The sequence below is a fragment of the Aphelocoma coerulescens genome (genome assembly GCF_041296385.1).
Source record: "Aphelocoma coerulescens isolate FSJ_1873_10779 chromosome Z unlocalized genomic scaffold, UR_Acoe_1.0 ChrZ, whole genome shotgun sequence".
Taxonomy (NCBI): domain Eukaryota; kingdom Metazoa; phylum Chordata; class Aves; order Passeriformes; family Corvidae; genus Aphelocoma; species Aphelocoma coerulescens.
In genome coordinates this window covers 71,437,137-71,464,012 of record NW_027184085.1, presented here as the reverse complement: position 1 = coordinate 71,464,012, position 26,876 = coordinate 71,437,137, and the positions used below count along the sequence as shown (strand labels likewise).

General features: G+C 47.2%; 1 protein-coding gene across 1 annotated transcript; it reads left to right on the top strand.

The window, feature by feature from the left end:
- Positions 1-316: 316 nt before the first annotated feature.
- CKMT2 (creatine kinase, mitochondrial 2) lies at positions 317-21,829 on the top strand. The gene is made up of 11 exons (XM_069000820.1): positions 317-421; positions 5,421-5,494; positions 7,540-7,696; positions 8,838-9,036; positions 10,008-10,103; positions 11,514-11,735; positions 14,198-14,283; positions 16,187-16,310; positions 18,072-18,206; positions 18,515-18,640; positions 21,612-21,829. Exons 3-11 carry the CDS (start codon positions 7,545-7,547, stop codon positions 21,729-21,731), a joined length of 1,260 nt encoding a protein of 419 aa, XP_068856921.1. The 5' UTR covers positions 317-421; positions 5,421-5,494; positions 7,540-7,544; the 3' UTR covers positions 21,732-21,829.
- The last annotated feature ends 5,047 nt before the right edge of the window (positions 21,830-26,876 follow it).

Sequence of the window (26,876 nt, the reverse complement as noted above, 5' to 3'; positions counted from 1 at the left end):
GTGCGGGTGGAATTGTGGCATTGCCCTGCGCTGGTGTCTCTCTGGAGCTGTTCAGGCAGGCAGGGCTGACCTTTCTCTTCTGGCTGTTCCTAAATGAGTCCTTGGGCAAGGACCAGGCTCTCTCTGCCCGTGTCCCTCTGCCCAGCCAGTGCTGACGTGAGCACTCTGCGCTCCAGAGGTGTGTGAGAGATGATGCTGCTGCCACATCCTGCGGATGCCCTCAAGGGCACCCTTGTGCAGGCAAATGCCACTCACGTAACCCAGCAGGGCAGGATTGGCCCCTGCAGCAATTATTTTCGTTTCCCTCACCTCCTTTTGCCCGTCTCAAATTACCTGGGCTCCTGTCAGTGCCCAGCCTCCTGCTCCCTTTACACTCTGGGCTCGCTGCAGGCAGCAGGACGTCCCTACCTCCAGCTCCAAGGTAACTACACATATATTGCTTTTCTAGCCTCAAACCATAGCATTTCAAATGCAAGGGTTATTAAAAACAAATTCAAAGCACCACAGGATGTGGTGTTAATTTGGTTAAATTTCTTGACTTGTGTAAGTACTTGGTGCAGGAAAGTTTGTGCCAGCCCCCACTGTGCAGCTGCTTCAAATCATGGAATCACGGGATTATTAATATTGGAAAAGATCACTAGGATCATAAAGCCCAGACCTTAATGCTGACCCTTAAGTAACAATTTTAGTTAGAGGAAGATAGACTCTTTGCAGATGTGTAACAAGTTCAGAGAAAATGTCTCTAATTACATGAGTTTTTTGTGATTTTGATTGTAGCTCTCTGCACTGCGAAGATGAGAGGTTTATACTGCAAAATGGCACCAGATTGGCTCAGAAGGGTGAGCGGTGCCTGCACCTTGACTGGGCTTTGGCAGGAGAATTTGGGCGTCTGGGTCTCACCTGGTCGGGTCTGACCAGCAAGACCTTCAGCTGACAGAAACCAAAAGGTCATGGTGGTACCAAGGGGTTGTTCTCTGATCTGTGAAGAGTTACCGTGTCTTCTCTACTCATACGAATCTGGTCACAGGTTCATAGTTTGGAATTTTATTCTTTTTTTTTTTCCCAAATTAATAAGTTTTTATAACCATTCACTCTCCTCTGGAATTACAAGCAGGAAGAAACTGAAATGTGTTTGGTGTTTTTGGTGGAGATGTTCCACGCTGTGATTAAGCCACTGTCAGAACGATGTCTGCACTTGGTGCTGTTTCTGCGCTTTGGAGACTGCATCTCAAAACCCAGATGAGTCAAAAGGGTTTGAGTGATGCTCAGGGTGAGCAATGAAACTGGAAAAAATCACCTATATTGCTTTATGAGGTTGGATGTTTTAACGTGTGTCTTATTCTCTGAGCTGTAGAGTGATGCCGCAAACCAAGAGTGATGTAAACTGATTTCTGGGTGTCTAAAAATGGCCTCTGAGGCAAGCAGTGACTCATGGCAGTCGCTGCAGATGTTTCTGAGGCTCCAGAACCATCCATGGACAGGTGGGGAAAAGTTTCCACTGCCCTCTGTAGGCTTTAGCTCGAGCTAAGGATGGCTTAGAGGAATTACCTCTCAAGTATAAAAGGCCAGGCTCCGTGTCCCTGCACCACGTGAGGGCCCAGCTCAGCGCAGGGATCCTGTGGCTAAAGAGCTTTGCGGGGTAAGACGTGTGCACACATTCCCTGTGGGGCTGAGCCCGTGTGAACTTTAGCTGTGACTGTGCCATTCCTCCAAAATGTCACTCAGGATCACATGGGGCTGCAATTAATACCACCCATGACATGGCTCAAATATCTAATCTACTGCTATTTCTAGAAATGTCACTGTAACCCTTACACCTTCCTTCCCTCTGGGCAAGTGTGAAATACTGGATAACCAATACCTGTGTTAGAATGCACGCAGAGAAAGATGGAGCTGGAAACTTCCTCTTTAGAAGAAGTCAAGAAAGTGAAGAATTAACAGGAAAAGCATTTTTAACTTTTTTTTTCTTAATAGTAGAAGTAGTTGTGAAGTTGTCAGATTCCTGGGGTTCAAGCTGTGGTTACAAAGTGCCCCTCCACCAGTGACACCTACAATCCTTTGGGCTGTTCTTCAGCCAGCACCAGATTTGCTGTAGTGACTTCATTTAAACCTTGGTGCTGGCCTTTGTCTCCATTTTTTGTGCATGGCAGGTGATACAGATAAGAAAATGCAGTTTAAAGCCCAGGATATGCTGCTGGGAGGACACTGGTGTCCTGAAGGCTGGTTTCAGGTAGCTGAGCACGTCCTGGGGCAGAGCAGAGCAAGAAGGGCTGTGACCTCTACGGCTGTGACCTTGGATGCTTGTGCTGATTCACTGGCCATGGCATATGGGAATCCTGCACTGGGAAAGGCAAGGCTGGTTTGATCCTGCACTGGCTCACCCTTTATGGTGCCAAGGGGGTGAAAATGAGGAGTGTGGAATGAGGAGCCCTTGGTTTTGCAGACACTGGAGGTCACCTGCTGTACTGTCTGTTACTCTGAGTCAGTGCTGCAGATGTACTCCGGCCCCTGCAGACATGGCCCCACAGGAGGATTCCTGTGGGATTAACCAAAGTTGCTAATTATGGGAGGAACCTGGTGCAGGGCAGTTGTTTATGAGACACTTGCTGTGTGCTCCCCCCTGTACAGCAGCGTTTGTGCCCTCTCTGAGAGCCACAAGCACAGATGACCTTGGGGGTAAAACCGGACAGGAGTTGGTGCCAGTGACAAAGGCCAGTCCCAAGGCACCGAGCTGTGCTCCACTCCCTGGCCTGGGGCCACCTGCCATCCTGGTGGTGTACAAAGCCATCCTGGCCAGTGTTACGAGGCAGCTGTTCCGAGCACGAGCAGACTGAGATAAAACGGGAAAATGTACAAGGCCAGCCATGAAAGCATTTTGTGAAGCTCAAATACCCAAAAATGCCTTGCAGTGACCTTGACTAATAAGAGAAAAACAGAAACCCATCCCTTGCCTACAGGTGGAATCCCCTGTAGGAGACACACCTGGGGCTGAACGTGGGCTGGGACACGAAACCAGACCCTCCACCCCCAGCAGAGAGCTGTGGGCACTGCTGGGGCTGTGCCACCTGCACAGGGCAGGAGGACACACAGGCTGTGGGTGACAGCAGAGCAGCTCAGCCCTGACTGCCACTGCCACAGCTCAGTTTGGGTCACATCTCTGAGCGTTCCTTACACAATGGGCCAAAATATCTGCATCGTTACATTGTTCACCAAGAAGCTGCCTCGTAGTGTGCTTACCCATTACACTGGGGAAAAAGACTTCTATTGCTACGGAGCATTGTCTGAGTGACACGTGCTTGAGGTCTCGTGCCAGGAATCCTAAGAGTCTTGTTAAAAATCTAAAAAATGAAATCTTTAAGGTTTGTACCCCAAAAAAGGTGTCGTGTCTAACCACATAGAAATCAGACCTCTCTTGGACAAATGACACAGTAAAAATCAGTTTAAGATTAGATGCATCTAATCCTGACTAAAATAAAGCCCGAATTCTCATGTAGCAGTGGTGGACTGAAAGAACTCGAAACTTGTGGAAGGTCAGTGCAATTAATGAACCACTTACCACACATAAACATTTAAGAAGAAATTGATAAATCAGAATCAACACCCCTTTAAGAATATTTCGTCAGTGCCTTCAGAATGCCCCAGCAGAGGAGAAAACTCCTTCGCTCATGAGGAAGCTTTCCAGTGTAAAGGGAAAACGAAAGTAACAGTAAAATAAAAAAAAAAGATGGGACTGAAAGGGTTGCAGACAACCCCATGACAGAATCTGGCTCAGGGGTTTCTGTGTCTGTGCTGGCAGTACTGCCCTGCTGAGTGAGGAGTCCCCTGGTCTCAGGGGCTGTGTGGCTCCCCGGGGCCAGCAGTGGCCTGCAGTGACCACGGTGTGGCCCAGGGCTGCTCTGGTCCCCGGACACTCGGGTGCTCAGCGGAGAGAGGCTCTGCTCTGGGCTCAGAGCCCCCGCTGGGGTTGTGAGGCTGCTGAGCACCAAACGAAAGGGAAAGACCTCAGGGCAGAGACAGAACATGATCTGTAAGTTTGAAATGTCATGAAAAGCTGTAGAGGCATCTACAAAAAAAAAAAAAAAAAAAAAAAAAAAAAAAAAAAAAGAGCGAGTTATTAAGTTATTAAGGAGGTGCATGGGGAACAAATAATGGGTAGAAATTTCTGCAACGAGCTGTTAAAAGTAGTAACAAAGGCCATTTATTCAAACTGAACAGACATGCAGGAATAAGAGTTTGGGTTGTTTTGGTGAGATTTTTAACCTCAGGTTGATTAATCCTTAGAATGTATTTATCTTCTCTTTTTTCATACTGTCTCTAAATGGTTTTGAGCACAAAACCCATGCCTTCCTAAGGGAGGTGTTCCCAGCACACCTGGTCAGCTCAGGCAAACACTCAATTCCTTCCCAAGGGTTAAAACTGATACCCTCAAAAACTCTTCTGATCTTGGAACAGTGTTCTTTCCCCTTCCCAGCTGCACTATGGCAGCACCACAGACACTCCCGAGAAAATGGATTTTCTGTCATGAGCACAGGGGAAGACACTCAGGGAACTCCTGCAAAAGAAAAACCTGCACTTTCAGTTTTTAGGCTGTGCAGTGGTTACATTACCCTGATGAAAGTGAAATCCTTGCAGTGGAGGCTTAGAGATGGTCTATGGCAAAACCTGAATCACAGCACAGTAATTCTAAAGTGCTCCAAGGAAAAACAAACTCCTTTAATCAGAGGTAATGGTGGTGCAAACCTCCTGTAGTGGCAGGCTGACAATTTCTGTGGAGGAAAAAGAGCTGAATATATTAATGATTTGAGGTCAGACTTGACAAAAAGCTTTGATGAGGATCTTTTCTTAGTCTGAGGCCATTGCATTCAGACGCTTTCCAGATGAATCTTTTAAAAGGTTTGTTTTGAAGCAATGCATTACTTAAAAATCATGTTATCTTTTGAAAGGCAAAATATGGAAAAAAACCCTCAAATGACATTGTTTCCTGTCCAATAAAATTCCTTAACGGTTTTTGGCCCTCATTAAGTAAAAACTTTCTTTGCTAAGGTTGTACACCTGGTTTGTGAGCAGTCTTTTTGTGCTACTTCGGTTGCACTGCCTGTGCTGCAGGACATTCATACCCAGGACTAGAGCCCACCCATGTGGCCAAAGCTGTGACTTAGTCAGGAGTCACAGCACTTGGATGGAAAGGATTACGCTCACTTTCCACAGCTCTCCAGACGCTGTTTGTCTTCTCTTAAGGCATTCCAACTTTCATGTTCCCTTAGACCCTTTGCATTTGATGGTCACAACTGATGGCAATTCCATGCTCCAGTCAGAAGGTTGTACCTTCCATTGTAGGAAGAGATGTGTAGTTAAGCACCATATTTTTTTTAAAAGAGGGAAAAAACCTCCTGTCTTACAATGGCTCATATTTTTTTTAGGTAGACAACCTGCACAGTCTGTGGCGTCTCCAGTGTGAGAGGCTTCTAGGAGCTGCCAGAGAAGTGTCTGTCAGGTAAAGCAGAGCCTGCCTGAGGGTCAAGGAAACCTTTCCTGAGATCCAGCAATGCCAGACCGTGCTGGGATGAGCCTGCAGCCAGCTGCAGAGAACACTGCCCACAGGGAAAACACTTGTGGCCTGGCACATGATAAAGCTGGCCCTGCTTTGGGGATCAAAGCCCAGCAAGGCACATCCAGGCACAGACAGGCAGAAATAAGGGTGAGGAGGGGTTCTCAGGCTCACTCAGCAGCAAAGCCACAGCACCAACCATGGCACAAAGCCTGGATGCCCTGAGGCACCAAGAAGGTCTCTTTGCCTTTCCCGACTGGGCCCTTTCCCCAGGGTTCATCTCTTTCTTTTCCCAGGTGCTTCATTTCCCTTTCTGCTCACGGGTTCTGGTTTCTGTTTGCACCCCGTGCCCGGGGCAGCTCAGCAGACCTGGGACAGGGGAGCAGAGAACGCGCCTCACCCAGGGGCTGGGCACACACAGAGCCCTCGGAGCCACTGCTCTGGGATTCCTGACAGGTCATGGTTACACTGCTGAGCCTCGCTTCTTCCTAAACACACCCTGCACGTGCTTCCTCTCATTTAATCAGATGTACAGACCGTATTTGTCCCTTAAAGCCACACAGGGTTCAGAAGCTCCCAAAAAATCCACGGTGGTGGAGGTGCTGATGAGTGCCTGGGGTTGTTTGTCATAATATCATCATCTGCAGTGGGATTGTGATATGGCTGATAGTTTTCAGGACAGGCTTTTGACTGCCAGCCAATTCCTTGCAATGGTGAAACAGAACTATAAATACACAGAGCTGTTGGGAAAATACACATGGTGTTTCACAGACATTTAGGTATAACAACAATAGTTCTGTGGAGATTAGTCATAAGGAAATATTTCCAGAGTGTAGGATGAGGGTGCTATACTGTGAAAAGGCACAACAACCATCTGCTAAACACACAGAAAAGAAACCATCAGAAAAATCTCCATCAGAAACCTCTTATCTGATTTTTATTTATAGTCAAACACACTCGTACTGCATTTTGGGAGGGAGGATTCCTGTTGCAGTCACAAGAGCCTGTCCTGCAGCTCACCTAAATGAATTAGTGCATTATGGGAGAATCTTTCAGTGAAAAAATACTGAAATTTCTGTCAAACAGCCAGCACCTTTCTCTGGAAGTGGTGTTATATTAACTGGATATTGTGTTTCAAACATATGGAGGAGACAGAATGAAAAGATTCCAGTAAAAAATTGCTGAAGCACAACAGAGGACATGAAACAAATGACTCCAAACTTGGAACACATCGTGTTCCTCAGCTCACAGATGTGACATAGAAAGAAGACACTGGTTTGCAACATAAAAACATGCAAGCACCGAAGAAGTTGTTACCAAGTGAGAAGATAGAGATGCATCTGTCTTTGGACAAGGGGGAAAAAGACAAAGAAGTAAAGGGTTTGGTCCTAACTAACCCAGACCTACAAGAAAATTATTGGGAATTAGAACTCTTTGCTCACTAAAAATAAAATCAAATGTTTTGAGGAGTTCTGTATAACCTCCAAAAGAATGGTGAAGAGATTGCATAAAAAAATCACACTTCAGAAAACTTTTGGTAAAACAAAAGAAACAGCAGATCCTCAAAGAAATGGCATGTTTTTCTGTAAATCTTCCATGCTCATCTCACAAAGGTAATTTACCAGAGTCCAGTTTTAAGAAAAAGCATCTGTCAATGTCACAAACTGGAGTTTAGGTTCATAGAATTGTCCTTTACTTCGTCAGGAGCTGTATGTCACCAACAATACTAATCCAAATCTGATTCTTGTAAGAAAAAAACGTGCATTGCCTCTTTCAGACTCCCACAGAAGATGCCATTTTCTTGCTCAGACTTAGACCCCAGCAGAACAAAACAGGACGAACACACGCTACACACCGCACCGTAAATCCCCACATTTCCCTGAACACACCAGACGAGCACGAGCTACTGATGGGGAAGAATGTCCTGTTCTGGGGGTGAGCTGGGGGTGTTGCTGCAGTGCTGGTGCTGACCCTGGCTGTGCTCCTTGCAGAGAGAATGGCTGGCACCTTCTGCCGTCTCCTGGCCGGGCGCGCGGCCCCCGCGCTGTTCGCCGCCGCGGGCACGGGGGTGCTGGCCACGGGCTACCTGCTGGGCCAGCACAACGTCAGTGCTGCTGTGCAGGAGAAGAGGAAGCTCTTCCCGCCCAGGTAAGGAGGCAGCAGGGGCAGGGTGGGGAGGGAGCTGACCCCATCTGAGCAGCACAGTCCCCGTGTGTGCCATCGTTGGGCTGTGTGGCACCGAACACAGCACCTTCGCCAACATCTCCAGTTCTGGGCAGCACCAGTAATGGCCTGCAAGGGATGTGGATAATAGCAACACTCAAAAAAACCCCCAAACCAACCCAAACCAACTCTGCTGAACAACAAGAAGCCTAAGATATGCCTCAAGTTTAGTAGTGTATCATTATATTTAACTCATCAGTGACCAACAGCTTTGCAGGTCCAGCGACTCGACCTGCTGATTGTATGGACTCTGCCACTGGGAAATGTGAAAGTATTTTCACCGTGCAAGCAGTAATAATCTCCTGTATTACTGCTGTACTGGAAATACTCCTAATTCTGTTACAAACTGGCAGGCTGATGGTTAGAAAGTAATTACAGGGCTTTTTCTATGTAGATTGACTTTGCTGGCCAGACTTGCCAAAACTAACGTGGATAGGGATCTGACATCTTTTAATTTTATTAATTAAGTAATTTTTAGTATGCTAGCTAAAATATATTCTTAGAGAAATACCAGAGTTGTGCATAAAGCAAATCACTACCAGTACAAGGTAGCTGAGGACTGACAAGAGTTGCAAAGACCCCTTGCTAAAGCCTAATGTCTTTATTTCCCCTGGCTTCATACACCCAGCAGCTTTCTGCAGATAACAATGCCATTAAACCAAACCCTGTATTTTACAAGAAGCACTGCCCAGCTGGCAGGTCAGACAATCCCTCTGATGTCCATGAAGCTGCGAGAGCACCCAGGCTGCAAACAAAGAGCGCTTCTTCATCTAAACTTACATGTCTGTCTAGCAGAACAATTAGATGCTGAGGCTCTTTCCTACCTGACTCAGATGTCTCAGTGGGGCTCAGTGCCCTTTCAGATCTCGCCAGGCCCCACTTCCCTGATGGCCCCAAGCAGCACAAAGCACGGTGCAATGTGGGGCCCATTCAGCACCAGAGCCTTCCTTCCTTCCTAAAATTCCATGCAGCATATAAACCAGGAATAATTACACTTTTAGCTTCACAAACCATCCAGGTCACTGTCCAGGGGACACAGTAATGCCTCAGGTTCCTCTCTCTGCAGTGCTGACTACCCCGACCTGCGCAAGCACAACAACTGCATGGCCGAGTGCCTGACGCCGGGCATCTACTCCCGCCTCAGGGACAAGATGACCCCCAACGGGTACACCCTGGACCAGTGCATCCAGACTGGGGTGGACAACCCCGGCCACCCCTTCATCAAGACGGTGGGCATGGTGGCTGGGGACGAAGAGTCCTACGAGGTAAGAGGAGTCCACAGGACTGGCTGGGTCTGTGCTCGTGGTGCTGTTCCTGTTAGATGAAGACAGATTCCCAGAACGGAGCATGTTCCCAAGACAAATTGTGTCCCAGAGGGTACACTGGGGGCAGGCTGGTGTTTTCCCTCCTTTTGCGCATTAGGAGAAGCAGGGACATGTGGTATTACTATAGGTGCCCCCTCTGCTGCAGCTGAAGGTAATAAAATGTACCCCCTTGGCAGCAGCTGCTACCTGCCTCCAGCAGCTGCCCTCCTTCCTATGACTAAACCTAATTTATGGAAAAACTATCCAGCTCTGAGACACACAAAATGAACGTGATGTGGAAATCACATTGTGAATCAGCAGAGGCAGAAGCAAAGCAGACATATCTTCTGGGCAGTGCCAGACATCACTAAGCCACAGCCCTTGGATCATGAGGAAAACTGAAGGCAAACAGCATTAGGGTGGACAGTTCATTTAGCTCTGCAATGAGAAGAGGAAAACAGAAGAAAGTCCTTATTGTTATTGATCCCTGTGGTCTGCTTCCCTCAGCCACCTGCAGTGGTGCCTGTTCCTGTGCAGCCTCCCCACAGTGTCCCAGTGAGCCTGGGCTGGATATCTGCCGCTCCAGACTCTCAGCTCCTGGGTTTGGTGTGCCTGTCCAGGTGTGCCACTGCTGCTCCCCGGCAGGGAGCTGTGCTGGGGCTTGCTGTGGGCACAGCTGAGCCAAGTGGCTCTAACCAGGACTCTTCCCATGGCAGGGAAGACTCAGGGTCTTCCTGCATGACCTAGAACCTAGAGGCAAGTGGCTGGGGGGGCTCTGGAGTGTGTTCTGGTTGGCAATACACCCCAAACCCCAGCCTGGCTGTTCAGTCCCTGTCTATGGTAGCTGCAGATAGGGCCTTCTGTCTGGAGCTGCTGCGAGGACACGTTCCTGTGATGCTGCAGACTCTCTCTATGTTCTCTTGACTCTGCAGGTGTTTGCTGAGATTTTTGACCCTGTCATTAAAGCAAGACATAATGGCTACGATCCACGGACAATGAGGCATCACACGGACCTGGATGCATCCAAGGTAGGACTGAAACAAAACAATGCGACAAGAAAGGCTCTGAGCTGCTTATTCCAATGATGATGCTGTATGCAACAGTACTTTTACTTTTCTAGATCAAACTGTGAAGACCCAATTTTATGTTTAAGGAAAATGGGATGCCAGTCATGGCCCTGTCAGCTGCAGCCCTTGTTCTCAGCAGGGAATAAGTGCCAGCTGTACCAAGCATTTGGGACACAGCCTCACTGGGCACCTGGGTCTGTTCATGAGCTTAGAGAACACAGAATCATCAGAAAATGGTCTGGGCTGTAGGGGATCCTAAAGCCCATCTCATTCCCACCCCCTGCCATGGGCAGGGACACCTCCCACTATCCCAGGGTGCTCCTAGCCCCGTCCAACCTGGCCTTGGACACTTCCAGGGATCCAGGGGCAGCCCCAGCTTCTCTGTACTCCTCCCAAGATGCCTGTCCTTGCTTCCACCCTCTTTAGATTTCCTGTTTGCATCTGAGCTTGTTCAGGAGGTCCTTGATCATCTACAGAGGCATCCTGATGTTTTTTCCTGGTGTCCTCTTTGTTGGGATGCATCACTCCTGAGCTTGGAGGGGTTGATCCATGAATATTACCCAGCTCCTTGGGCCCCTGTTCCCTCCAGGGATTTACCCCATGCTGCTTGGCCAAGCAGATCCCTGGAGAGGCTGAGGTCTGCTCTCCCACAGTCCAGTTAGTGATTTTGCACTCCAGCTGGTCACTGCTTTAAAGGAGGACACCCTCTCCATCTCCCCTGCCTGCCTTCCCAGGAAGCCTGTATCCTTCCACTCCAAGTCACAGGAGTGTCCCTCCACATTCCCATGATGCCAGTGAGGTGGCACATCTGACCCCTCCAGCTTATTGCCCATGCTATGGTGTGTTTGTATAGAGACATTTCAGCTGGGCTTCCAGTTAAGCCACTCATGCTCTGGTGTGGAGGAATTCCTTGGGCTGGAATTCCTCAGATTAACATGGGTCTAAGGCATGAAATGAAAGCAGGAGTTGAATCCAGTACCCTCACACACATAGGGTCAAACTTTATGTGCAGCTCCGTATTTCCTTCATAGTTCAGCTACGCTGTGCTCATTTTGAGCTTCCCTCTTCCAAAGGATTTCCTTACCTGGCCCTCTGCCTCTGCCCATATCCCTATTTTCCAAAAGCCATGTGGACTCCACATTTGGGGACCATGCAGGACCAGCTGGTCGCTCCAACATGTTCGTTCAGCCAGAGAAAGGTGTTGGTCCTGAAAACAACTCCTGGCGCCCGAAGCTCTTGAAGGGCTCCCGCTGTCCTGAGCGGATGCCAGGCCCGGGCAGAGAGAAGCCCCTCTTTGTGCACGACGGGATTTGGGTTTTGGGGGCGGACTGAGGGCCGCTCTGGGCGGGCACTGCCCCTGTGTCCCCGCAGATCACCCACGGCCAGTTTGATGAGCGCTACGTGCTCTCGTCCCGGGTGCGCACCGGGCGCAGCATCCGCGGGCTCAGCCTGCCGCCCGCCTGCACCCGCGCCGAGCGCAGGGAGGTCGAGAACGTCGTGGTCACCGCGCTGTCCGGCCTGCGGGGGGACCTGTCCGGCAAGTACTACAGCCTGACCAGCATGACCGAGCGCGAGCAGCAGCAGCTGATCGATGTAAGTCCCGCTCCGCGCCCGCAGCGCCTTCGCCGCCTCGCCTTTTGCTTAATCGTCACCTTCCTCGGGGGCACACGCTTCCCTGCAGAGCCGAGCAGGATAACCACACAATTAACCGGTACTTAATGGCCTGCCGGTGTCTTTAATGGGACAGCAAACCGCCCAGGGTCTGTATTTCTGTTAAGGACATCACTGTGCAGGTCTGAAGCGTGGATTTATATTCCAGAGAGCGAGACCTGTGTCAAAGCAAACACACATGGCTGCTGTCACCTCTTTGGACAAGTATCGAGGTAAATTCAGGACCTTTCCTTGGTCATTTCCTTGAGCAAAGATTGATTCTTTCTATAGTAATAACCATTCTAACTAAAACTATTACACTGAGATAGGCATTACATGGTATTTGTATTCCATACTGTGGGGGTGGGGGGCTTTGCCTATGATTGCTTGACATCAAAATGACACTAATTCTAATTCCCCAAAATTTGGCTGTAATTTCATTAGTGAAAACTACGCTAATTCTAATTTCCCAAAAGTGGCTGTAGCCAATTGCACCCAGGTGACCTTCTCCCAGTCCTGTCGTTGTGTTTAAGGAATTGAAGCATCAGGCCCATAACGAGAGTTTTCATTGTCACACAGATGGAAACACAAGGATTTTCATCATGGATTTTGTCACAGCATGTGACACATCAAACAAAGCTTGAATGTGCATTTTAAATATCCAAAGGAATGGCTGTACCCTCTTAGCTATATTCCTGGCACATTATTCCATAACATCAACCAAAGGGGAGCTGATGAAGTAATGTAACTATTTATAACCCTGGAACTAGGTGTCACAGTCGGGATTAACCAGGAGTTAAGAATTTGTGTAAGATCAGGAACTTTTTAAATTGAATGTCCTTGGGAATATGTTTATTGACAAGATGTTGATGACCTATTGCAGGTTTTCTTTTCAGCAGGAGACAGCCCCTCAGAAAGCACAGACTGAAATAGGAGTATGGAAAATGTAACTCCTTCATGGTTTAAGGCTAAATCCTGTGGGTGGTGGAACAGGCTTCAGAGCATTTTATCTTGTTTGGTTTGGTTTCGTAGTTGAAAATGCAAAGTTATAGAAATCAGACACTGGTGTTGTAACCTGAGATTCATTCCTTACCTCACAACACTGCTCACCCCCTCCAGTACTTCAGGACCTTGCACCTCTGCGGGATCAGGCTTTCTGCCAGCTTTCAAAAGGCACCATTTGAGCTCAGTAAGATCAAAGTTTATTTCAGTGAGATAAATCAGTGCTACTTGAATTGCATTCAGCACAGAAGGCATTTTGCAGATTTGGGCCATATGCTCATGAGAAAAACTAATAGCTCTTTTCTTGCTAAAATGAGAATTTTTCTTTCAAGCAAAGTGTCAAGTGGAGCAAGCTGAGGAGGGAAATTTTGTGTCCCTTTGAAGAACAAAGAGAACTCTATACCTTTTCTTCCTGCATGGCTGGAGTTCTGGCTCCACTGTGTCCATTACAAAGCATTCAAAGATGAAAACCTAAGTGAAATGAAGAATATAATAATAATTATTGCATTCTTCATTAAAGGAAAAATGAAGTAAAGCACATGAATGTGTCTACCACGTCATATGCTCTCTGGATAGATTGCCTCAATATTTTTACTTAAGCCCTAGGTTTAAAAAAAAAAATAAAACCAACAACACTCCCAGCAAAAAAAACCCCAACATTCAATATAGCAGTGTTCAAGGAATTAAGAACTAACAGTTTTTTAGCATACACACGAAAATCAATAATAAAATAATTATTGTCTTAAGGGGAAAAAAAAACCCCAAACCAATTAATTTTTAAAAATCTAAACTAACAGGCATGGGGCAAGTTGGTGGCACAGCAAGTGCTACATTTATTAAGTCACAAATAGCAGCTCTGTTAAGGAACAGACCAAGCCTGTGATTTCAAAAGGTTGAGATTAGCACTGATTTAATTCCTGCCTTGAGCTCATGCTCAGAATAAATATCTAAATCTCCATGCTGGAGAAGCATATTTTCAGTATATTTTCATTTTTTATTATTATATTTTTTAATCTTTAAGAACTCATTGTCTTCTCCTACACTGAAATATGTCTGAATGCAGAGAAGATCTGGAGCCAGGTCCTCAAGAACACCCTTTGGTGTGTCCACATGGATTTAGGCCCCACCTCCCATCCCTCCTTACATTAGAAAAATGTTTTTGGCAGAACATATCAGTGAGACTCTGCAAGACTTATGAAAATCCCCTGGGTAAAGAGCTTTTAGTTTCCAGGCAGAGGGACCAGGTTCCCAGGCTGTACGGTGTGATTTGCTTGTGCTTCCACTGCCTTCACAAAAAATGTATTGGACAGCATTACACTGCTTCCTGGATAAACTGGAATTCTGTTTTGTTTTCTCTCCCTCTCTGTCTGTCTGTCTCCCTTTGGCCCCGTTTTGGTGCCCAGGATCACTTTCTCTTTGACAAGCCAGTGTCCCCTTTGCTAACATGTGCTGGGATGGCACGTGACTGGCCGGACGCCAGAGGAATCTGGTATGTTGTGAGATCTGCAGAGTCCTGTGTCCTGCTTAAAGATTGTCTTACCAACCTCCTTGCTTGTCCTAACCCTGCAGCCATTCTGGTCCCACACTCGCAGTATGTCCAGTTTGCTTTAAAAAGAAAAATGTTTTAATTCCCAGGGCTGAAAGCAACCTTTTCCTTCCAAATGAGCTGGGTGAAAAGGAGACAGGGAAGTTGAATTTCCTGCTTTGTTCTAGGTCTGTTCTTACAGTCACACCTCACTTGACATCCTTTGGGCCCAAATACAATATTTTCTGTGGAGATAAAGGGGTAACAAGCTCTGAGATGAGTGCCCAAACCAGCAGGAGAGGAGGGGGCAGCTGTGCAGTGCACAGCATCTGCATCCATCCTGCTGCACTGGTAGGCATTGCCAGGTGCTTTAATGCTAAAACAACAGGCAAAAAGGATTCTGAGGAATCACCTAGTGTGAAACCTGATCGCTTAGGAAACCCAGTGACCTGCTGGAAAACTGTGAGGATTTTTTCATTTCAACAAGCTTCCTATTAGATTCAACAAGGTGCAGATTGTTTGGTCCCCATCTAAGTCTGAGGAAAAGGATAAAGCTTGAGGGACCTTTGTTCCTCATTCATTGCCTCTACAAACAAACAGAAGTACGAACAGCATATTACAATCCAGGGATCTCCTGAATAAAATAGGCCTAGGTTTTGGCTTCTTTTACATGTGAAATATCAGGCAAACTGCAAAAAAAAATTAGTGTGATTGGAACGTACTTCTGTAAGCTACTTCTTGAAAAGCTTCCTTTCTCTTGCAAAAACATGTTGTCAAAAATTGTGCACATTCTGGAAATCATTTTGCTTTTGATGATTTAGATCCTGTCCTTGTTATGGGCTGCAGAACCATTTCCCCCACAGCACCATCAGCAATGGCACAATTTAAATGCAAGGTCCTGAAAGCAGTGGGAACACTTGTATAACTGAAAGAGGGAGGTGAGTTAGGCCAAACTCAGACTATTTATAAAACCCTCCCTCAGCATTTGTATGTGACTGAGGAGGAGGTGACTGGACCTTGCCTGACCCCAATGTCAGGGCACAGGATGTTTACACCTGCTCAGCATTGCACGGTCCAGCTCCAACTGCAAAAAGAAAAAGGAGATGCAGTAAAAGACCAGCTGAAAGTCAGGCTCTCAGTGATATTGAAATTTCACTTTCATGTGTCTTAAACCTGGTGATATTTCACTGTTGGCACAAATGAGTCTGATCCCATCAATCACCTTCTTTGTGCTGTAGGAAGGCAGCAGTAGGAGATTGGCCAAGAGGAGACAAAGCCAGGAAAAGTGACCCAGCACTTCACAAAGCCAGCCCTGACTGTCTGTTTGAAGCAGGAGTGGGTTTTCAGGGGTTCTGTCCTTACTGACACAGCAGGGTTACTGAGGGGTCCCAGACACATCCCTTGAGGGATGCAGACAGCCAGTGCTGCCAGGGACACAGTGGGCACTGGGGTTTGAGATAGGGGAGAACAAAACTGTGAGCACACTTTACTTGGCAGCATGTAAGTGTTTGGGTTTTCCAAAAGCAACAGAACCCTTCCCTGGGGACAGAGGGTGCAGAGCTTGGCTTCTCCCTTGGCTGTGGCTTCCTGATGGAGGACCACACGTTTTCCTTGCCTAGCACCACAGCGGGATGATGTGACCAGAAAACTTTCCTCACACTGTGCCCAAGAGACCTTGTAATGCCACAGGCATGAGGGACCCAGTGGTGGAATCAGCTCCAATCCCTCACTGGAGACACCAGTTTTATTATGACATGTTTAACACCTCTAGTGCTCAGAGAGACTGTGGTAAAACTGAGGATGCTGAGAATTATTTCTCAGGGCTTACCTTTTTAAAGATTTTTTTTTTTTCTCCCCTCTTGACTAGGCACAACAATGAGAAGACATTTCTCATTTGGATTAATGAAGAGGACCACACCAGGGTGATCTCCATGGAGAAGGGTGGCAACATGAAACGTGTCTTCGAAAGATTCTGCCGTGGATTAAAAGAGGTACTGTCTCAATGAGTTTATTATTCCCATTTGTTCACTGCTGTCACCCCTGCTTACTGTGCTTCACACTGAGCTGACATCTCCGGGAGCAATGAAATGAAGTCACATCAGTCCACACAACAACCCACATTAACACAGCTAAAGCAGGAAACACAGGCAGATTGCAAGCTGAGTTGTAGGGAAAAATAAATAAATATACTACATTTTTTTGCCATTTTGTGCCTGCAGACTGTGGGAATTAATAAATGAAGCATTTCATTTGGATTGTTTGAATTGCTTGAATGAAGACCTTTATTTGGCCCATCCTCCTGGTTCTCATTCCTGAGGCTGGGAGCAGAGTGCAGTCTGCTGAGGTTGTGCACAGGTCTCAGGGGCTAGCACTCACTATTTTGGGGAGATATGGGGGTTTGTGATTAAAATACTAAGAACTGATCGCTAGGGCTCCTGGATTTTATGTTGGTCTAGCTAATCACAATGTTAACAAAGAAAGGCTTCCTGAGACAGGGTGTGGTTTAAAACAGTTTTGCCCAGACAGTCCAGGTATCACCCAGGTTGGGTCTGGGCCCAGTGCAGCCCTCTGACCTGCTCTGGCACAAAAAAAGTTGGTTTACGGGAGAAAGAGAACTTTACTGTGCCCCACAGGTAATGTCAAGGAACCCTGGAATGGTTTGGGTTAGGGTTATGGTTTGCACTGGGCTTTGAGGCACAGAAAAACAGTCATCTGACTTATGATCCATTGGCATCAGGGTGGTTACTGAGAGTTTTCAGGGTGGGTTTCCAGGCATACCTGTGAGACTGAGCAGTGCACAGGTGACACAGCTCCCAGGTGTTGTTGCCAGCTTTGCCTCTGCTGCTGAGCTGAGCTCATGTCAACCTGTGGACGTGGACACGGAAAGTGCTGGAGCAGCTTTGGGAGCTGTGACCACAGCAGGCACCTGGGGCAGCAAATCAGATCTAGTTTCCCACCACCAGTTGTGTTATCCTCACAAGATACAGAAGTGATCTTAGGAGAGTCATTTATTCTGTATCCTTCTGCAGACCTGAAGTATTCAGCTACATTTGTAGTCCTGTGGGCATCTGGTTTATGTATTCAGCTCTCCTCAGGGGGAGACAAGAACTGAACTGAAATTGTATTGGGTTTGCACAAGCAAGTCTGGGAAGCATAGATGAGAGAACAGAGTAGCAGGTTATTCAAAGGGCAATAGACCCTTGTGATTTTCCTGACGATAATTATTTCACTCTCCTGTTAATTTTGGTCAGAGACCTACTGATGAGACGTCTTATCTACAAGCTGTGTTGTCTGCTTATAATGGAAGCGTGGCATTTAGAGGCCAGGAGTCCCCTTCAAGGAGTCATGACATCAGCTAGAAAACTACACAAGACTCAGGTTCAGCTCCTTCTGTTTGCTTCGTAGTGCTTGAGTCCTTTGGGGTCCTACGTTGCAAACTTGCTTCAAAATTACCGAGTTAGAAACAAATGGCAAAAGCCACAACTCTGAAGCGAGGATGTGGCTCCATGGGCCAAGGCTTTACAGAAACAACGCAAGAGGGAGTTTTGTGATGAAGTGACAAAGAGTCTGAAAGATAGTGGTCATGAGAAGATGGTGAAGAAATCCTTCTGGTACCTGATGTCTGCAAACATTTGTATCACACCTAGACCACACCGCACCCAGGTGTAAATTCCTGCCACTCCACCGGTATCTTAAAATAGGACACTTGTATATGCTGCCCTTTCTGTTTTGTTTCTGTCTGGCCACCCCAGGTGGAAAGGCTGATCAAGGAGCGGGGCTGGGAGTTCATGTGGAACGAGCGCCTCGGGTACGTGCTGACCTGTCCCTCCAACCTGGGCACGGGGCTGCGCGCCGGAGTCCACGTCAAGCTGCCCAGGCTCAGCAAGGTACGCACGGCGCTGAAACGTGGCAAAAGTCACCTCCCCGGGTGTGTAAGGGAACAGATGAAAAATGACAGCTTAGGCAACTGCATGTTAATGTGATGTGTGTAGCAAGGTCCTGGGGTAGCGCACAGCTAAACGAGCACGGTTTAATTCTGCAAATTGCTGTATTTGTTATGGAAATCCATCTGCTTCACAGGAAGCCACAAAGATGTGCTGTGATCGAAGCAGTGAGAAAACTCTGCACGTCTGCCTGTCATATATACCATACACACAGTGAAAGGCAGTAAGCTCAAAGCTGTTTCTCCTGACAGGACCCCCGGTTTTCCAAAATCCTGGAGAACCTGCGCCTGCAGAAGCGTGGCACCGGCGGGGTGGACACGGCGGCTGTGGCCGACGTCTACGACATCTCCAACCTGGACCGCATCGGTCGCTCAGAGGTAAACTGATCTTTTTAGGGGGTTTTCTGTGTTTTCCCCTTGCTTTTTAGCTGAGATCTGTACAGACAGGGGTCAGTTTCCCTCTGCTGACCTCAGTGGATCCACAGCAGTTTTTATTCACAGTGAATCTGGCCCAGTGGAAATGCTCACTGAAAGAAAAACTGTTAACATGCATGAAATGCTTGATGAATACTCCTGTTATGGCAGTGAAAAAACCCAACCCTGAACAAATGTGCTGAGGATCTCCATGAGAGCATGCAGGTGCTGCAAGGAAGCAGGCATGGAGTCCTAACCCACGCAGGGTATCAGGCACTAAAGCAAGACGTGGTGTAGGGTGTCATGTTCCTTTCACTACCGAGTCACACACTTCCTCCACGGCTGCACAGCAGCACAAGGCTTCCACTCTGCAGTAACTGAGGAGCTGGGGCCATTTCCACATGTCCTGGGTGCCTCTCAGCAGAGGACACAAGAGAGCTGGGTTTAAATCACAGTTAGAATTAAATGAGGGCAAAGATTTCATAGTCAGTCCTGAGCCTCCCCTGTAGGGCACAGACTGCAGAGAGATGGGTTCCCCTCAGACATGTGCTGCAGTGCCATTTCAGTGAGAAGGAACATTTGTTGTGCCAGAGTGTGGAAATGACCCTGCAGCCTGGAGCTGCTGCTGCCCTCCTGGGAGCCCGGGTCCCACACCTCATTCCAGCTTTGTGTTCAACTACTTTATAAGGCAGGGCAGCTCCTAAGGGCAAGGCTAATGAGGATGGTGGAGAAACAGCCATGCCCAGGAGCTGCAGCCTCCTCCTCTCACAGTCAAACGCCGAGGCTGTGGCAGTTTGGATGTGGATGCAGTCTGGCCCTGGTGTTGCAGCCCAAGACCTGGGGCCAGCCTGATTCTTGGTAGTTTTTCATAATAGAAATATAACCCTGGGATAATGCACCTGGTGACAGCAAAATTAACCCAGCCCACAGTGCCTTCCCTTCCTGGCTCATCTGCCACTGGAACTCAGCCAGGTGTCCTGTGCTTTGTGATCCAGATGTGCCTTTGAATGCCCCACAGCCACAGACAGAGGTCTGGACACTTTAAATATTGAAGTTTGATGCAGGCACCTGTGTTCCTTGGGATCTAGAATGAAGTAAGTAACAGGGAACAAAATAAGTAAGAGTGAAATACTATTAAGCTGTTTTATTTGCCAAAACAGCCTGTGAAAAAGACATCTATTAATACCTGACACATCATCATGTGTGCTTTATATTAAAGTAACAATAATAAAAGAGGATTACACGGCATGATTAATTAAGCCCTACTGACAGACAGCCTAAGCCTACAAATTTTTGCTTATATAAAGACTTCCACTGAAGTCAGTGATGCCTCCTACAGCAAGGATCCAAAGGACTAAGGCAACAAAAAAGACACAGGCCCTACCCTGGAGATTTTGAAATCTAAATAAGAGAAGACATAGGGGATAAGAAAAGTTTTATTATAAGATAAATTTTATTCAGTAAATAATTAAATAAATTCCATTATGTGGTAAATGTGTTTGCAGAACCGAATTATGTTCCCAAAGGTGCAAGATAAAACTGTTTGCATTTTTGCTGTTTCAGTTACTGGTCAATGCAAACTTAATAAGAAATTTGTTTTCTTATGGAGACTGCAAATTCAGACCTCTGAATTCCCAACACAGCTGGTCTGTAAAGAACAACGAAATAAACTGCTAAGCCACGGAGATGCTTTATAGTAAACACAAATCCCTTGAAAATCAGCAACTGTCACAATAAAGAGACAATGGGATTCAGTCTTCGCACTTGGTTTTAACAAGCCAGTCATTTAAGGTTGCTAATGAACCATTTCATGGAGATTCAGAAGTATCAGCTTTATCTTGCTGGCTCACAGTGCCACAGGGTGTGTGGTCCTCACATATCACCTGTCTGCTGGGGACAAGGCCCCTTGTATTCTCCAGCAATTTTGAAGCAGGTTATGAAGACACCAGCACCCCCCCGCCATACAGAATTACAAATTTTGGTGCTGCTCCGGGCCTGGAGCGAATCCCACCCATGGCAGTGTCACTCAAGAGCTGGGAACGAAGGAGTGCTGGGTGCTGCAGAGCCAGCATGAGTCCAGAGCTGTGTGTGCTGGGCCTGGCAGAAGCCTCAGCACAGCCTGGCAGGACGGGCAGGGTGCTCCTACAGCTGAGGGACCATCCCAGCAGGACCATGGCTGTCTGCAGGGGAAGGACACAGCTGTGCTCCGATGAGCTTTCTCAGGCACTGAAAATGTCCCTGGCAGTTCTGCCATCCTCCCAGTCCCAGCCACGTCAAGGACACCCACCCTGTGCCTCCAGCAGCATTCAGGGCTGGTGTGAACCAGGGCAGAAAGACTCCTTCTTGCTCTCCTTGCACCAGCATCCCTCCCAATTCATTTCCATGTCTCTGTGCTCACACAAATGTTCCTGCACGCATGGCGTGTTTTGGGCTTGGGAGCTGGGGAGACACAGTGAGAACTTTAGTGCTTCATCAAGCACTGCCTGGCTGTGCTGAGCACTCACAGCACAGCTGCTCTGTGTTCTCACCCTCGTGCAGTGTGGGGAATGCTCTGTGCCAGGCATCGCTGCTCAGCAACACCTGGGGGAGCACCCTGCACCCTTTTGGGGGGCATATTTGAAACAGGTCTCTCAGCTTCTGCCTGAACACTTTACATAGGGACTGTCACCTGGTTGGTTTGTTCCTGAGGGAGCAGTTTGGTGGAGATAACTTCAGGGACCTACTTGAAAGTTTCTGCTGCTGCTGGTCCAAGCTCAGGGCAAACAGGAGAAGGGAATTACTGTGGCTTCGCAGAACCCTGTGCCAGAGGGGGTGTGATGTCTGTGATGCTCCTCACTTACAGCTTTGCCTGCTTTTGTGACAGCACAAGCCAACTTCCCACTCTTCTATTGACAGATGAGCAAAACCTGTTACTACAATTTTCTTGTTGTTGTAGGTGGAGCTAGTCCAGATTGTCATTGATGGGGTCAATTACCTCGTCGACTGCGAGAAGAAACTGGAAAGAGGTCAAGACATCAAGGTGCCACCCCCCCTGCCTCAGTTTAGCAGGAGATGAAGTTGCTGCTGATGGCCGCAGCTGAGAGTAAACGTGGCTGCCACTCTGATGGAAAGGCACCCCCATACATCTCTGTATAAATAAAACACCACCACATACCTGAGGTCTCCTGGCTGCACTGGCACGAACTGGTCTGGGGGCAGCTTTACTGGGGTGCACCCATACAACCACCTTGGGATGCTTCCCTTTCTTGGTTGGTGATAAGAAAAACCACAAATCTCTAATTCTATGCAGCACTTGAGCTTCTGGGCATATTTGTGATGTCTCCTATAAGCATCCTGCTCATTTCTGCCCTGTGTCCTTGGGCTGCAGCAAACTGGCCCAAAAACCAGCAGGCAAATCAGTTTGCTGATATTCTGCATCCCACCTAAACCTGCCCAGCACAGCCTGCTCCCGTCCTCTCCTGCAGCTCTCAGGTTCCAGGTACCAGGCCCTGGCTCAGCTGGCACTCCCCAAAGTGCCTGAGCATGTGCTGCCACTTGAGGGACATCTCCATGCCCACCATGGTCCCATGTGCTCAGCAGCTCAGTGGAAACAAAAAAACCTGTCAGCAAATGCTGACAATCCCACTGATTGCTTCTTTTTTGCACACCCAGTGTTTCACAGCCAGAACACCACTTCTCAGGAAGGTCCCTGGGTGAGTCATATCTGCAAAGCTGTGGCTAGATAGCCAGCCCATAACTGGCTACAGACTTTAAAAGTCACAATTGGAAGCTAATTGAGAGCTAGATGGTGAATTAGCTCTCTTGAAAATCAGCAGCATGGTGTGCTGGCTCAGAAGGAGAGCTGCTGAGTGTAGAGCAGGCTGGAGTTTCCACGTGATTACTGTTTCCTCCTCATCTGTGCTGGGCACATTCCCTAGCATTTTGCTGCTGGCTTTCCGAATGGTGGTTAATAATAGTAATTGTGGGGGAGGGAAAGAGACTTCTGATGATTTCACATAGAAGGCAAATAAGCAAAACTGGAGAGACCATACTGTTAGCTCTCCAAAACTCTCAGCTCAAGACAAAATCCAACTGTGGGCCAAATGTCCCCAGATTTTAGCCTCTGCTTTGCTTTTCTTCTGCTGACTTGCAGACTGCTGATGGGCAGCAGCACGACGTGCAGCCGGCTGCCATTTGCTAACAGCATTCCTGAGGGGCTGGTATGGAGCTGATGACTCTGTTTCAGTGCCCTTAACAACCACCTGGAGCATGAGCTGCATCACTCACTCAGCCAGTCCACTGCTGGTTCTACATAAAAGGGAGCAGCTGCCCAGCTGGAGAGCAGGGCTGCTCCTCAGAGAGCACTTCACAGTGGGCATGGGCTGTCGGAAGCCTCATGGGGTCAGCAGAGGCAGAGCCTGGGAGAAGAAGGCTAAGAGGATATCTTAGTGATGTCCACCACTGTCTGCATCAGGGGAAACCAGGATCAAGAGTCTCCTTGGAGGTGCAGAGTGACAGGACAGGAGGCAACAGACTCAGGATGGGTCATTGGGAATTCCAGTTACTTATTAGGGAGGCCTTTTGCCCTATGAGGGTGGTCAAATGTTGGAACAGACCTGGAGGTATCCAAAACTCAGGGAACAAGGTTCTAGATAATCTGACCTACACTGGCCCTGCAGTGGGGCTGGGTGGGTGTTTTGGGACAGAACACCTCCAGACCCCCAGCCTACACCAGTGTGTGACCCCTGGCTGAACCAATCACTGCAAAATACCTGAGATGAGCAAATAACCCAGAGCAATGCCCTGGCCATCCTGTGCTCTGGCCAGACAGGGAGTTTTAAGTCTGCACAAAATAGGGACACCCTGGTATGACTTACTCCCTGCTATGCTCCATCTGTGGCATTCTCTGCATTGTTGGCTTCCAACCATGCCCTTCACAACCAAAATACTCCTCCTCATGGATTATTTTTCAGAGGCTTGTTATTTGTCCCCTACATTTTCCACTTCTGTGATCTTTCTCCATGACCTCTATACGGCCAGCAAAAGCTACTCAGCTGCTTCATAGGAATGGTGTATTTTCATTTTTCATTCCACTTCAGTAATTAATACATTAAATTAAACTTGCACAGTCACATACCTATTAAGTCTATGCAGGACAACTTTTCTCAGTCCTACTCCCTCATGACAATCCTCAGGACAGTTTTCTGTTTGCTTGGGACCCGTTCTGCTCTGAGTGGAGCCCATCCTGGGGCTGAGGTGTGGGGTGGAGGGTCTGTGCCCTCCAGTACCTCCAGGGGCAGCTGGAAGGTGGCTGCACTGCTGCCCAAGGATATGTTCAGGTGAATGGCTGCAAAGGAAATAAACAACCTGAAAGACTGTGCGCCCAAAGAAAGAAAGAAAAGCATAGAGATAATGACTCAATAAGAAAATATTAAAGGTTCAAAAGCTGGGTTAGTGCACTAACTCTTGACATAAAATGTTACATCTTGTTCCTCATATTTATTAGCCCCACACCACAAGTACTGCACTGCTGAGACCCTTTTCTGCCAATAAAACTCTTTCCTGATGGACGCTGATTCTCTATAAATCTTTGAAATTTATTTGATTAAGTGCCCCAAAGGCTATGTGCCATGCCTCAAGCACTTCTCTACTGCTCTTGACAAAGCAACTAGGGAGCAGCAGAAATAATCTCTCAGGTCAAGCTGCATCAAAGCCCAAATCCATCAAAGCCCACCTGTCCTCCATTAAGCAGTTCATGCAGGGTGAGAACTGGGCAGGAATTTGCCATTACAAGACAAGAGAAAATGGGCACTTTAGATGAGCTATTATGAAGGAATTGTTCCCTGGCAGGGTGGGCAGGCCCTGGCACAGGGTGCCCAGAGCAGCTGGGGCTGCCCCTGGATCCCTGGCAGTGCCCAAGGCCAGGCTGGACATTGGGGCTGGGAGCAGCCTGGGACAGTGGGAGGTGTCCCTGCCATGGCAGGGGTGGCACTGGGTGGGCTCTAGGGTCTCTCCCAACCCAAGCCACTCTGTGAAGTCTGTAGCTACAACAGTTGTAACTGATCTCACTGTGACACTTCACACCTGAAATCCTTGGCTGCCCTAACAAAAACTGACAACAGGCTCTGGAAGTTCACGTCTCTGTCACTCCTACAGGATCAATGCACACCTGAGCAGACCTGACATAACGTTTCTCTGGAAACATCAAAGCCAAAAGGGAGCAGATAACATGAGGAATGAGTTACAGCTAATATATATATGCAGAATTACTTTACTAATAAGATTCGCTGGAATGCAATTTAAGACCTGCATGCTCATCTTTCTCCTGCAATGCCTCTTACGGTTTGCCTTCAGCCTAAGGTTTAATTAAAAGATTAAAGACTTAAACAGTCCCTTCTTTTGGCTGCAAGAATGCCTGTGGCAAACACCAGAATGCACTGCATATGGCACAGAAGTCCCACCAAGCCAAATCTTCCAAGAGGGCACAGAGTCACCTACTGCCCAGCCTTCTGCTGATGATGGTTATCACATTTTTGTTTCACTCTAAATTATTACAGACAAAGACTGGGGTCCTAATGAGAAAAGATCAGTTATGTTACAATACTAAGTCTATCAGTAAAGAAGGGTAATGAAAATATTTCATCTACCCACTGTTCAGGGAGCTCAGGTGGACTCAGCAGAGAGGAAAAAAAGTTGATAGATTATGCCAGTTAATTTTCATCTCACTCCATGTGTATTCTGGTTTGAAAATGCTCTAAGTTTTCAGTCTATGATTTTATGAAAGTCTCTGTCTTAGCTCTCATTCCAGTTCTGTACTCTGCTTTATGAACCAGCATCTGGGCTTAGAAATTACTGACAATTTGCCTGGTACTTGGCCATTACCGCATGAACTACTGGCATTTCTATCCCTTTTTTTTTTTTTTTTGGTTTTTATGTTTTTGTTTTTGAGAAATGAGGAATTTATCCTTTTCTTGATGGAGAGGAATACAAGAAATTAAAGAAATTAGTAAGACTGAAAAAATTAGACCACTCTCCCTTGTTGATCCCTCTGCCCAAGGAATCTGTACCTCTGCTGCTGCCTGCAGTTTCAGCCTGTTGTTTCTCCTTTTCTCTGTGAAATCCAGCAGATTTATTCAAACTACAGCCAATACTACAGACAAGACCATTGTATCCAAACATGAGATAACCCATTCTTCCTTTATGCGTTCTTTCATACCTTCATCCCTAGAAATTACAACTTTGTCATCCAAAGACACGAGCTTAAGTGAAATGCTCTGCAAATCAAGTTTAAATTAATTCATTTCCTCAGTGCGTGTTTCTGAAAAAAATCAAAAATTACATTACCCTGTGAGAAAACAGCGTTTTCTGTTTAACAGGCAGCCACCAAAACTAAAACCAGGGTAAGTTCTTGTGCTATCCTGACAGCGCCTGTCTAACATTCCTACTTGAGCCACGTTTCTCAGATTGTCATTTTGATACAGAAATAACAAACAGCAGCTTTGCACTGTAAAACAAACAACTGACCACAGGCTTTAACCTTCAAAGGCTTCAGTTCATCCTGGCACTTAAACACTTGCCTGACTATAAATCTTTAAATATCTGAGTTGATCCAGCAACAAAAGTTGATTGATCAACTTCTTTAAGCACTTGTTAAATATCCTGAAAGAGTATCATCAGAGCCATGAGCAACACAGCCTGCTGGAAATGGCATCCAGTGGTGGTCAGCTGGGCAGGCTCACTGAAGGGGCTGTAGCAATCAAAATCCATAAATATTTAATATTAAATATACATAGGTAATTATTTAACACTGACAAGAAAGCAGAGCAATAAATGCTAAGCAATCCATTCATCTCATGGAGAATAAATCAAAGTGAACCACCTGCACAGAAGCCTCAGAATATTGCAGACATAACAGTGAAAAGCGGACAGAACTCCACTACTAAATAAGTAGTAAAGTAGGTGGGTATGCTTTATTCCAGCGCTGGGACGCACGGGGGATCGCTCCTCCAAAATCACGCGTGCCGACAGCTGCATTCAGCTCGGTATTTACTGGGTTACAAGTTCCATATTCATTAACTTTCCTAACAAACTCATACATATTCATCACCTAGCCAATCTAGTACAAGGTACAAATCCTATAGCATTTACATACAGCCTATAGGAGTTACTACACTACCATAGAGTGTTACATTTTAACTCCTAAAAACTACTCCTTGGACCC

Bases quoted from the DNA above. Each gene is read 5' to 3' on its own strand.
- CKMT2 (XM_069000820.1), top strand. From the start codon at position 7,545: ATGGCTGGCACCTTCTGCCGTCTCCTGGCCGGGCGCGCGGCCCCCGCG. The intron at 11,736-14,197 runs GTAAGTCCCGCT...TTTGGTGCCCAG, and splicing joins AGCAGCAGCAGCTGATCGAT to GATCACTTTCTCTTTGACAA. The intron at 18,207-18,514 runs GTACGCACGGCG...TTCTCCTGACAG, and splicing joins AGCTGCCCAGGCTCAGCAAG to GACCCCCGGTTTTCCAAAAT.